Source organism: Acartia tonsa, chromosome 9 (assembly GCF_053477335.1).
Source record: "Acartia tonsa isolate MP-2025a chromosome 9, ASM5347733v1, whole genome shotgun sequence".
NCBI lineage: Eukaryota > Metazoa > Arthropoda > Copepoda > Calanoida > Acartiidae > Acartia > Acartia tonsa.
The window spans coordinates 18289317-18303857 of NC_137268.1; the positions used below are offsets into that span (position 1 = coordinate 18289317).

General features: G+C 30.7%; 1 protein-coding gene across 1 annotated transcript in view; it reads left to right on the top strand.

Moving 5' to 3' along the window:
• The first annotated feature begins 4201 nt into the window (after positions 1-4201).
• Positions 4202-14541, top strand: part of LOC145328376 (uncharacterized) — a 28605-nt gene continuing 18265 nt past the window's right edge. The window contains exons 1-6 of the mRNA XM_080172010.1: positions 4202-4374; positions 4758-4820; positions 5784-5857; positions 6141-6269; positions 9582-9667; positions 10580-10675. Of these exons, the coding sequence (XP_080028136.1) occupies positions 10667-10675 (9 nt within the window). The 5' untranslated portion in view covers positions 4202-4374; positions 4758-4820; positions 5784-5857; ... (1 more) ...; positions 9582-9667; positions 10580-10666. The remainder of the gene's footprint in view (positions 4375-4757; positions 4821-5783; positions 5858-6140; positions 6270-9581; positions 9668-10579; positions 10676-14541) is intronic.

The window sequence follows — 14541 nt, forward strand, 5'->3', positions numbered from 1 at the left end:
CTTTCTTGGGGAGTGATAGTTGACCATCCCCCATTTTAGTTCTAGTTTTATAAAGAAAGATTGAAGAAATATAAAAAAAAAAACAAGGGGAGGGGGGAGGGGATTTTTTCAAAGGGCAATTTCTCATTGGAAGGTGTTGGTAACCTCCCCAAAAACGTTATAAACCTTCCCATGACCTTCGGGAAGCTTCATTGTAAAGATGAACCATATTGGTTCAATGACTAGCGAGATCCTTTAGCAAGAACAATCAGCCAATTGGATTAATGTTATCAAAATTTTAAGTATTTTAGTGGAAAAAATAGATATTTTAGAATTAGGTAGGCATTGTTGAATTAGGCGTTTAGATAGTTTAGAATTAGGTATTTTTAAATTAGGTGTTTTTAAAATTAGACATTTTTAAAATTAGGTATTTTAAGTTAGGCATTTTTAGTTAGGTGTTTTTAAATTAGGCATTTATAAATTAGGCATTTATAAATTAGGTGTTTATAACGTAGGTGTTTTTAACATTAGGTATTTTTAAACTTAGGTGTTTTTAGTTAGGCATTTTTAGTTAGGCATTTTTAAATTAGGTGTTTTGTCCCCACTCCGATAATATGTATTTAGTTTTCCTTGTTTGCTAGCTATATCAACTTTTTTGCTAGGGTGTTTGAACTCTCTTTTGACACTTTAATCTTTTGCATTTAATTCCTTTTGTCAGTTAAATGAGAGTGTCGCAACTGTTAACATCAAACATACAAAAAATTATATTTGGTTAACAGTTTTACAATTTAACAACAAGAAAGCGGTTGTTCATTATAACTAAAATAGGGAATATTGTTTTAATTGATAAGGAGTATCAATATACTATCTATAATACAAAGTAGCTTGATGTCTGTCCTTCTGTCCTTCTGTCCTTCTGTCTGTCTGTCTGTCCGTCTGTCTGTCCGTCTGTCTGTCCGTCTGTCTGTCCGTCTGTCTGTCCGTCTGTCTGTCCGTCTGTCTGTCCGTCTGTCCCTTAAGATCTCGGTAACCACTGAACCGATCGTAATTCTACTCTTCAGGGTATATACCTATTGGTCCTGTGGTGGTTTTAAGCTATTTTCTTTGGGGGGGGGGGGGGGGGTGAGACACCCCCAACCCCCCCAAAAGCTAAAAAAACCCATTCCCCAAAAAAATGTTTTTTACATTTTTTGTAAAATCTCAGTAACTGCTGAACAAATTAGGCTCTACCCTTCTGGGAATATACCTACTGGTCCTTTGGTGGTTTTAAGCTATTTTCTTGGGGGGTGGGACACCCCATCCCCCTCCCCCCCCCAAAAAAAATCCCAACTTTCAAAATTTTTATTTTTTTACTTTTGTAAACAAAAACCAGTAATTGGGTTGGGGGAACCCCACTGCACCATGGGGCGAAGCCCCCATGAACCCCCCCCTCCTCCTCAAAAAAAAAAAAAATTTTAAATATTTTTTTTTACAAATTTTAATTTTTGTGTATGCGAACAACCTAGGTTTAATTTATCGAATTGAAATTTTTGTGTATCCAGCAAACAACCTGGGTTTAATTTGTACGAATTGAAATTTTTGTGCACAAAACGCACAACCGGGGTTTAATTTTACCACAGAGTAATTTAACAAAGAATAATTTTTTTGAATATTTCTATATAGGAGGGTTGACTTCCCATTACTTCATAGGGCGAAGCCCCTAGAGGCTAGGGGCGAAGCCGCTAGTTTAACATAAAATGACAGCCAAATATTTTTTAAACAGTTGTTTATACCTACCTATGCTTTTAAATTTTAATATTATTTGTATTTAATGTTTAAGTATCTCCCTGTTATTGACTTATAAGCTTATATATTAATCCTTTTCTATGTTTCTTTTTTTTTATATTTTTTAAACCTGTGATCTATACAAGAAGGAGAGAGCAATGTAAAATATAAATTAATTTAACTCACATTCTTCTCCCAATATTCTCCATCAATTCTTTATCGTTTCATTAAATAGCTAGCGGCTATAGCTCCTAGAGGCCTCCAGGGGCACTTGAGGTACCCTACCCAAAATATTTATAAACCTTCCCAGGACCTATGAGAAGCTTCTCTATAAAGGAGAACCAGATCCGTGGGTGAACACAGACAGACAGACATACATCCTGTTACTTTCATATAAGCATAATTGGAAAAAGATCATTTTATTTTTCATTGTCCTCTCGTTGCATATCTGTGACTACAAAACTGTTAAGTAGATGATTTATAAGCATGAGATCATAATTTGCCCATCTTATTATTCAGGATATGTGCATAGTGTGTAATAAGTTCAATTTCCTATAATAATATTGGCAGGGGAAAACTTGTTGTCAATTGCTACAATGGCCCTTATTTATTTGGTAGTTCGTCCATCCAGTTGTAGGGGAGGGGATGTGTTAAAGGGGGTGGGTGGTGAGGTATCGTTATTTTAGTCAACTGCGAGTTTCAGTTTATTAGAGTACATGAAAATTAGTTGCAACATCTAAGTAATAATATGTCGATTCCTATAATATAAAGTAAAAATTTTATACCTAAAAACTTTTTATGATTCAGGTATTTGGATATCTTCAAGGACAAGGCAATGATCGGTGGATACTTTTACGACACAATAAACAAAATTAACAGTCCAAAGCCCACTCTCTAATGTAATATTATAATTGGTTATTATGGCCCTTGGTCCTTTTATTCATTTTAAACTCTTATTAGTTTGTATGCCATATTACTATATGTCAATATATATTTATCACTTGTATTATAGACAGCTTTCCGTGAATATTAGAATTAAAAATTATAAAGTTATTTTGTTAGTCCCGAGGGAAAAAAAGTTATGGTTATACATGATTTTTTAGTATGGCTGAGAACCTGTTTGTATCCAGCGTTTATTAATCTTCTTCGAATCCATACTGGAAATAGTATTCCAGCTAAATGGAACCTAGGACACACTTGATTAAACATATGTAAAATGATGATGTGATGTTAAACCATGATTTTTATATTCTTTCATATTTATTTACAACAATCGATATATTACAGTTGGATGTTGCACCAGCTTTTCATATATTCTGATATAGGGATGCTCGCAGCTGGCTAAGAAAGCGATATCCTCCACCAACCTCATTTTACCAATCCCCTCCACTTCTATAAGGTCCATATTAGCAAGCTGATGTGTCGACAAATTTTCCCCTGTCAATATATCTACGTAAATCCTATACACATTTTCACAACATAGATATGTCATCAAACAAGCAGAAAAATGATATTAAAATGTATTAAAAAACGACTTTTAACATGGAGAGAAGATTTTTAGATTATTTTGCTTCAAAAAGAATGAATTAAAACGTTGTCTGTTGTGTGCTTTTTGATTTTACTAATTTTTGAAGGATATCTATACCATCTTAAGAATAAGATACATATATCACCCGTATAAAAAATAACCCCACACCTCTTTAACGTGGACATGTAAAGATCTTGGGTCGTAGCAGCTAGTGCCAAATACATTATTTAAACTCTTAACATACTTTAATAAAAAGAATTAAGTTTTTACAAGATGTGCTAAACAGAATTCTATTTTTTTTCAGGTTAAAATGTATGACAACCAATAATAGCGAGTGTGGGTGTCAAATCATAACCGAAATTTGGCTTCTAAAGTCCTCTACTGTCAACGAAATAACAGTACACTAATAGGCTGAACAAGGGTGAAAATATACAGTGATTTCAAAGACTTGAAGAATTGTAAAATAATGATGAACGGAACAACCACATTACCGAGGCGCGCGGAACACGGATTAGATATTATTAACTTTTTTAGTTTTATCATAAGAATATGCAAAAATAGATTCTATATTTAGTTTTTACTAGGTATTCTTAATAAGAGAAGCTTTTGCATATATAATATATGTTAGTTTGTTTATCATTTAACTTTTACAGTATATAATTTTAGTTATTATCGATTTTTCCTATAAATTACACTCTTACCCAAAGATTTATGACCCAGAATGGGCAACTTTGTTAAACTTTATTGGGAATGTATATCATTTTTTATTATCTCTATATTTTTAAATTATTTAAATAATGATTACCATCACAACTAGGCACAAAGTTAGTAAGCGTAGCATCTCTACTAGTAAATCGTAAAATATGAGTACGGTTTTATTTACAATTTTATTGTAAATCATTAATCTAATCCCAAATTAAAACTAGAACAAAAATCCCCAAGCCCCAAGTACCTAATTCCACCTCCTCCAAGCTGAATGGAATCAAAAATGGCAAGAAGACAGAAAAATGTTCAGAAAAAGTGAAAAAAATCCACGAGAGCAAATCTGAATTTGAAGCCCTGATCACAAGTGAATTGGAGCGTTGTGACACTGAAAATGGTGCAGGAAAGGATTAGAGTTTGAAAATAAAGTGCTTTTTTACAGATTGTACATATTTTTGTTCCTAGGATAAACGCAGGAGTGACAAACGTCGGAATGGACACTTGACCTAACCTAACCTATTCTAAACCATCTTATAGGTTGTTTAAATGCCTAAACCTTGTGTGGGACTTATTTGTATATTCATATCTTAACCCAACCCAACCTGTTTTATTTGAAAATTTAGGCACTCCTGTGTTTGTCTTAGAACCCATTTTATCACACTTATAGAGAAGCTTTGATAATGAATATACATTAATTTACGAAAGTTCTATACTGTCTTCTATGCTGTAACCCTAAATATACAAAAATTCCCATAAACTTAAAAATTAACTATAATCCTAAAAAAGGTTCTAAGAAGAGTGTAGCTGGAATACCCAAAGTCTGCCTTGTTGCCAGCATTTATGACAGGTAAATATTTATTATGCAGTATATATGAATAAAAGTACAAGTAAAACCCAGACAACTATCTGGCTCAAGTGGTTGGGACCTTTTCGTCTTCTAGCAAATTGCATTCTGCTCTCTTGTATTGACTTGGCTGTGTGAAAATTTCCGACGCAATTGGATGATATTCAAAGACCCAATTATATTCAAGTCGGCACAGGGTCTCCAACAAGTGAACAGAGTTACATACATATAGCTAATGCAACCCCATTTAATGCTATATGAAACCCACTAGCGGCTACGCCCTAGAGGCCTCTAGTGGCACTTTGAATGTTTTCTTTATTTAAAATATCTAATTACAGACATAATTGGTTTATGTTTCGTTCAAGTCTCTTTTTCGAGAGGGGTAATTTTTTTCTAGGGACGATTTCTCCTGAGAGGGTGGTGGTACCCTCCCCCAAAATAGTTATAAACATTCCCAGGACTTATGAGAAACTACCCTGTTAAGGAGAACCCAATCGGTTCAGCGGTAAGCGAGATCCTTCAGTACAAACACACAGACAAACACACAGACATCCTGTTACTTTAGTATAAGGATAAGCCGGTGCTTTACCTCAAATCAATTCTTTAACCTTACATCTTTAAACAAATAACGATTTTCTTGTCATGTAAGAAGTTCTCACATTTCTTCATTTTTTAATCAGCGGCTGCGCCCCTACCATATATGGCATCTGGAGGGTAAGGAAGAACAGAAAAATAGCCTTGAACCATCTGAAAACTTAAATCTTTCAGTAAAATCCACCATAAAATTAAGAACTCAATCGGTTCAAAAGTAATCAAAATCTTAAGCTACTGACAAAATAAAATTTGATGCTTTATATAATATGAAAGACTTTTCATACTATTTTCATACTATTTTTATACTCAAGTCAGAATTACAAAGTTTTTTCTAAGTGCAACTCTTATTAGAGTTTAGAATTTAATGTTAAGGTCACCTGGGGAAGATTTGAAGACAATTTATCACAAGGACAACAATATTCTTTGTGTAGAGCCATCTTTTGACTTCAGGAAATTTCTCATTCTTTCTATAAAAGAACGATATGATTTTAATGAAAAAGAAATGAAATTTGATATAAATGAGTAAGAATGACACGTTCGTAAATTTTGACCAATGTGGATGTTTAAACCTTTAAACCCATTCATTTTACCTCCTAAAAATAAAAAGCTTGGACATCCCTGTAAATGATAAAGTTTGAATTATGTACTTGGACGGATGTACAGAATTACATTGATTATGGAGTAACCGATCTACCTATGAGATAAAAAAACAATGAGAAAATATTTTAATCAGGAACAAAGCTAGAGTGAGTGTGGAAAAGCATAGGTGTGATTTTTACCTGGATTCTGGTCAGTCAGGACAGGTGGCCGCCACTAGTACACCTTGGATCAGGCATATCACCAGAGAGGCATCACAAGGTAGGTTTACAATCCACCACATTTTTAATTATTAATTAAGATCTTTAAAATAATTGGAATTATTAAACTCATCTACTTTACATGAGTATTAGAAGCTGGCAGATGAAAAAGGTTCCCAACACTTTGACTGGGTAGTCGTCTGTATTATACATATCTATATTTAAACATTTATTGTCTTTGGTGAATCAGTACAAAAACCCAAAAGCTTTATACAATTCAGAAGTGCTTCAAATGAGAAAGAAATAATTAAATTTCCCTTTCTAAAAGATCGAAGGTTTGGCCAAATTATAGCTCTCTATCTATCTCCTAAAGAAACCAATATTTAAAAATTATCGTTCTTGTTCGGTAATGAAATCATGTAATATCCTTTTTCTTTGAATGTCCATTATATGTCTTAAGAAAATGAAAAACTAACAGGCATTTATGCCTTTTGTCTGATTTTAAAAGATGTCTTTATAAATAATGTCTCATAAAATCTACAAGTCACCAACTTTAACGATTCTCTGGAGATTTTTTCAGATAGCAACCTTATTTCAAAACTAAGATACTAACATTTTCTTTTGTTATATAAATTTCAAATTCTATCAAATTTTAAATTTTTTTTTTATACTTTTGATTTTCCTACAAGATAGGTTTTTTAATACAAAAGAAACCAATAAACCAAAAAATACCAGCAGTTATATCCACTGAAAAGGTTGAGTCTATTCGGTCCAGCGACTGCGAGATGTTAAGCTTTAACGGGTGGATAGACATACATCGTAATTTTGTAATATTTTGTTGAAGTTTCTTAAATCTTACAAAAACATGTGTCCTAACTTTTTTGATTAAAAAAAATAGCTAGTCCGTGTTTTTAGTAAGTATATTAGATGTAAAATGATCCATAGAATTTAGATATACAATCGTTTTTTTAGTAGACTTCTTATTTTTGAAGTAATTTAAGTTTTAAAAAAAATAAGTCGATTTTAAGGTACTAAAACGCAACAAAAAAAAGAAGAAAATTGCCATTATGAACAAAAATAGTAAGATCTTTAATTTGACACTTTACTTTTTAAATTCTGTTGAGTAATTATTGGAATAATCTATATTGTTAAACCGTGTTGAATCAAAACTTTGAACTTTGTGAGCTCGTTACGAATGGGTTAAAAAAATCACAAAAGTTAGGACACGTTCTTTTAGAATAAATCAAGGGATAGACTGAGCAGGGCTTCTAGCATAAAAAATAGGCATATATTATTTTGTTAAAATTTTAATATCTAGAGGAAGTACATTAGATTTACATTTTATTATGTCTTGTGTGTCCGTCCGTAACGTTGTAGGGAAAATATGATTTTCTCGGCTGCTATATAAGATAGATTGCCGATTTTTACCAAAAATTATCCAGTAAACAATTTACTTTGTCAGTCTGTTGGTCGTGCACAAACGACAATAATTGGGTTTCGTGATTTTATATAATTTAATAAACACACATTCTCTCTCTTTTTTCTTAATTATGAACACTGAAAAATAATCCATGATTTTTTGTTCTTCGCCTTTTATGGATGATGTCATCATTGTTATATTTCTGAATGCTTGTCTCTTTGAATGGTGCTAGATTTATAATTAGCTCCAGGCGAATATTTTCTCGCTTTTTCATATAAATGTAACTCTAGCCCGCCCACACCACCTTTTAGCAGGGTGAGGACATTGGGCTGTTTAATACACTAGTCCCCGAAGTTTTATAATAATATATTCTTATTTGTTTGCTTACCAATTTGGGAAATTTCATTCAATTTTGATTAGCTGGTTCATTAGTTTGAGTCTTTAAACGTTTTAACCACATATTGTAATGTACATAATGGTTAATTTTGTGTATCATCATTGAGGATGTACATTAATCTTTCGGGCATTGTTTTATCCCTTTAGATCCCTGCCACCTTTTAGTCATACTTTAAGATTATTGTATATACATAGAACAGGACAAGATAAATATCGTTCAAATGCAGCGAAACTATTAGAATCAACCTTTTGTCGCTCAATAGCAAATAAAGGTAAAATCTTTCAATTATACATCAGGATATTCATAAAGAGGTAGGGAGGGGACAATAACCTTAAACTAATCTAATCCCAACTTTTACCAACGTTCATATTCTCTCATTTGTTGGATTACTTTAGGTACTTTTGTTCAATTTTTATTGGGTTGTAAATTCTAGCAGTGGCCAAACTCTTTTATAAAAAATTGAATCTATATAAAGGGTTATTTTGTTTATCATTATTCTTATGTGCAATAATTCACTATTTATTGTTCTTTTCCTTAAGATTTCTAGGAATATAAAATAAAAGAATTACAGATTATTTAGTCAAATAATTTATATGTACTTTTATACAAAAATTAAACTTTTAAAGATGCCTCGCATCCAACAAATGGATTGTAATCTAACTATTATAATATCTAACTCACGACTATACTAGCTGATTCAATTTAGATTTCTTCCAAATTCTTTGGGAGGATACCATGAAAATCAATAAAATTTGATTCACTAAAAAACTTACCCACAAGGAAACATGGATATCAATATTCAAGAAAGTAAAGATAATTTTTGTCTGGAAATAGAATAGTAAAGAGCAAACTACAAAAAACACTCTTAATTAAAGGAAAATTTAAATTTTCTATATGACTAAGTGTTAAAAAAGAGAAAAAAAACTAAAAATTATTTCAGTTGTTAGTTAGGGCTTGCATGTTTAAAAGCGAAGCTTTTCTATAATTAGGGTATAGGTTTTCTATAATTACGGATAGCTTTTTTCGTTAATTTAGACATGTTAGAATTGTCCAATCGATTTCAAACTTTGCATGATGATTCCTGTAGTAGTTAGGTACTATTTAGAAAGCGTAGCAACTCTATAATCGTTACCAGAATCATAGTACATCCATTTAAAACATTTTTTAAAAACTTTTTTAACAACAATATTTTATGTGATAAAATCATCCGATTGATCTGATTTTTGGATTACTGATTCCAATTGCAAAAAAGTACAATATTATGAGCGAAGAATCTCTATGATCAAGTCCTAAAAATGTCAGTAGGTCCTTAAACAAAATTCTGTACTTAAGAAATTTTGCAACAAATTTACGTATAATTTTGTCAAAACTTATATATTCTTATTTTGTATATTCAGTTCTGACACTGTACAAGAGATAATGTTCGTTTGCCATACCGTATCAGAGCTTCGCTTTTATGGATGTTGTCATACTAGTTTTATGTCAACTTAATGAACACTTAAAATTTTGAATTTGTGGATTGTTAGGATGTATTTTGATTTTTTTAATGTTTTTAGGAGTGATTTCAACAGTTGTCAACTTTGGTAATACCTGTCCAGAAACTAACAAGGTTTTTAACCAAGTGTGTCAGTTAATTATAAAGGTAAAGGCTTTTCTATATTTATTATATGGTTTTATTAATATGGGGTCAGATCCTAAGAGTTTCCTAAGCCCTTACATGGTAGTAAAGGAATACGAAAAACTTAGGAAACCCTAAATCCTAAGTTAATTTTTTTGCTGTTATTACACTAGTCCCCAATGTTTTAAAATAACTCTTTCATATTTGTTGGCTAAATTTTTTTTATTGAATTTGGATTGGTTGGTTCATTAAGTTTAGTGTCCAAACGTTTCAACCTCTAATTGTGATCTACATAAGGGATAGTTTTGTGTATCATTGGAGATATACATAAATTTATCGGCCATTATCTTATCCCTTTAGATCCAAGCTGTGTAGGAGATATGTCAAGCATGTAGGAATATTTCTGATTGTATCCTTATATTATTTTAATTATACAATTTATTCAGAAAAATATCTAACTGTCTATCATCTATTTCAATGTTGATCTAGTTTGCCCAGAATTTATACACATTTTTCTATTGATTTAATGTCCATCTAATCAATCAATTAGTAAAATATGAACTTCTAAGGTAATCTATCTATAACATGTATCATTACAATAACAATCTAATATCTATCTAGGAGATATAACAGACATGAAACCAACACTGAAGTATTTCTCTAGATTGCCTTAAGATTATACTTATCTTTCTATCAATATTAATATCCAACTAATCAATCTATTAATCGAATAATGAATCTATTGGCCTTCTAGGAATATTTTCATTTACCTATCTATTTCAATTTTTATATAATCAATCTATCAATCCATCTAGTCAATCTATCAATCAAATAGTGAAACTATTGGTCATCTGGGAATCTATCCATCTATCTATCTATTTCCATGTTCATTTTAATAATATATCAATTATATAACAAATATATTTATGTAACTAGGAGATATATCAGACATGTAACCAACACTGGAATATTTCTCTCGCCTGCCTAGAAATTTATGGAAACAAAGTTTGTGATCTCTTGGACATGCACCAGGTTGGGTTTTAATCCCTTTTATCAAAAGTTCTAGGTAATAGATTTTTAAAGCTTTATATTTGTCCTGAACAGGAAATCTTTAAATAAATTAAAAAATAAATACAGGGGTATATCATTAGCTTTTCTTAATATATAGCGTCTAGTATTACTCTCAACCTTTGATTTAGAAAGGGCGATCAACTTTCTACTTTTAAAACAAATGTACAAAGACATTCTTGTTTTGTTAAATTATTTAAAGAAGTTGTATCAACTTTTTTTTTTATAGCTAGCCGGTCCTTTTAGTAAGTAGTAGATGTAAAATTTTTCATAGAATTCAGATATGCAATCGTTTTTTTTGTAGACCTCTTATTTTTTAAGTAATTTAAGTTTAAAAAAAAAAATTAAGTCGATTTTAAGGTACTAAAATGCAACAAAAAAAAGAAAGAAAATGGCCATTATGAACAAAAATAGTAAGATCTTTAATTTGACACCTTACTTTTTCAATTCTGTCAGGTAATTATTGAAAAAATCGATTTTTTTAAACCCACGAGAATAAAAACTTTGAACTCAATTTTATCATTTCACAAGTAAAAAAATATGGGTTCTTATATACCTTTAGAATCAGAAAAATATTACGAATCCATTGTAAGCAAAATTGAAAAAAAAAGTTTACAATATAGTATATAAACTACAATAAAAGGAATTATATGAAAATATCATATTATATTGTACAGGCAACGTCTTAACTTTTGAATTGGGTATAAAAATGGGTAGGGGGTATAGAGGGGGTAAAGAGGGGGTAAAAAAGGGAAGACGATAGTGTTGCCAGAACAAAAAATACAATTGGCCATTTTTATATTTTTATATTTTTTTACTTTTTTTCAATTTTGCTTACAATGGATTCGTAATATTTTTCTGATTCTAAAGGTATATATGAACCCATGTTTTTTATGTCTGTTTGAGAAAATATTTAGGTCTAAAGTTTTTATTAAACCGAGGTTAAAAAAATAGATTTTTTCAATAATTACTCAACAGAATTTTAAAAGTAAGGTGTCAAATTAAAGATCTTACTATTTTTGTTCTTACTGGCCATTTTCTTCTTTTATTTTGTTGCGTTTTAGTACCTTAAAACCGACTTAATTATTTTTTTAAAAAACTTAAATTACTTAAAAAATAAGAGGTCTACAAAAAAACCGATTGCATATCTGAATTCTATGAAAAATTTTACATCTACTACTTACTAAAAGAACCGGCTAGTCATAAAAAAAAAGTTGATACACCTTCTTTTGAAGAAAAAAAGGTAAAATTTTAATATACACCTCAAACAATTTTTTAAACTGTTTTTATGGCCGGGCTTTTTTCTTGCCCAGATACAATGCATAATTAATATGAATTAGTCCGTAATAGTTTCAATGGCGATTTTATAGTCCCCAAAACAACAAAATGAAATCACTTAATAAGGCTAATATAAGCTGTAAATTTACTGTTATCATATATTTTAAAGAATCCTGGAACTATGTTGAGTATCTAAGTCCAGACACTCCTTAACATTATTCAATAACATCATTAATCATAATAGTTTTCATGCTTATCTATCTATTCATACATCCATACATTTTTTTTTATCTATTTATCTATCCAACCAGCCATCTAACTATCCATCCATTAATTTGTCTATCAATCCATTTATTCATTTAGCTACTATTTATCTATCCATTGATACATCAATTTATCCATACATCCATCCATCTATCCATATAAATATCTATTTAAAAACTTGATAACAGCCTATGTTTCTATATAATTTCTTTCGGTCTATTGTCTATCTATCTATCTGTCTATAAGAGCTGTAGATAAAATCATCTATCAATAATTTGTAATGTATTATTTTCAGTTCTTGATGTCTTTATTGTTTCTTCATTACAAAGGCTGGGTCGTTTTAATAACAAAAACAATCATTTCCATAATTGCAGCGCAGTAAAAACAATCTAATATAATTCTATTGTTAAGAAAAAAGTACAGTAAACTGTTAGACAGTAAAAATGTATTGGTCACTGATAGATGGGAGGGCAAGAGAGGGGATTTGGAACATCGACCAGGGACGTCCAAGCTTATTATTTTGATTGGGGTAAAATGAGGGATTACAAAGTTTGAGGGGGGGTATACAAGCCTTTATCCCCACCCTTGAACGTCTATGACAGCAACCTATAAAGAAATCAATATTTGAATTGTTAAACAGATGCCTTTAAAAACCATTCATTGCAACAGACTGCAGCAGTGGGCGACATTATCAACATTTAAGATAACAAGTTTATCATCAAGTATACTTTTTAAGCCATAACAAAATCTGGGAAAAGGAAAAATAAAAATCGTAAAAAAATGGTTTAGGATTTTGTCAATTTTGCATGATCAGACAACCAACCCATTGTTTGCATGACCGTTGTTTCAAAATCCGAACTTGTTAAAGTTTTGTTACTGCTATTTAATGAACAATGTATTGCCGAAAAAATTCTAAAACAACCTCTGAGAGATTTAATGTATTTAAGTTTTAGAAAAAATAGGGGTTTACCTATAAATTTAAACTATTATGTTTATTACTTTACGCAATGTGTATGACAACAAAATAACTGTTTTACAATATTTTATCTAAAAATTTCAAATTCATAAAGATAAAATAAAAGATAAGATTAAGCTTTTTGTTTTATATCATAGTAGGCTTCAAAAAAGAATTTTTCAAAAATACTTTTTATTATAGATAATATAATTTTTCGAAATCGATTAATATCCGCTAGAATAGAAACAATTCTCAGCCGTATGAAAAATCATTTATAGCATCTTATTACAGAGAATTTTCCTCGAATATCCTCTAAAAGCTGTCTATAATACAATGCGATAAAATAAACTGATGAAACTGCAACATTATACTTTAATGAACTTCGTAGAAACTATATTAAAAGATAAAGGGCTATACTGCTTGTAGCCAGTGGCGTGCAGAGGGTTTTCCAAATAGTCTGTACCTCCCATTAACTGAATTAAATAGATAATATGTTTCAACCACTAATTGTAATTACAGAAAGGATAATTTTGTGCATCATCATTGGGGATGTATATCAATTTATCGGCCATTGTATTATCCCTTTAGATCCCTGATTATTCTTACTGATTTTAAAGAACAACCGAACGAACAAACAAATATATATGAATAGATATCTTTGGAGTAGCTGTGCATAATGTTTGCAAATAGTTGCCTGACCAATCTGATTAAAGATTGTGCTAAAAAAATTGGCTGCTAATCAAATACTTTGTCAATTAGACCATTCTAAATGAATATAATACTACATGGATGTTGCACCAGATTTTCATGTACTCTCATAAAGTAATTTTTACAGCTGGCTAAAATAGATAACCCAATCAACTCCAATACCCTATCTCCTCCTCTCCTACTGAATGAACGAACTGACCAATAAATAAGCTCCATATTAGCAACCTAAATTGACGACAATTTTCCCCTGTCAATATATCCTATATCCTGTCCATTCTAATGTCATGGTTGCATATTAGGGTTGTTGGTTGTATGAATAAATGTATTTAGAATATACGTGGAGATTTTCACAGGGAAAAATCATCACCAATTTAGCTTGCTAACATGGAACTCATTTATTCGTCTGTTCGTTCATCGAGTAGATAGGGAGGTGATATGATAAAGGGGTAAGAAGTGTAGAATCATGTTAGCCTGCTGCAAGTTTCACTTTATTACAGAACGTAATATCTATTCAAGTAATAATATATCAATTTATGTATTGAATTTCAAAAAAATAACCATTAGATGAACAGAAAAAAGATACAAAAACGATAAAAAAAATGATATCATCATCGATTTTGGATCA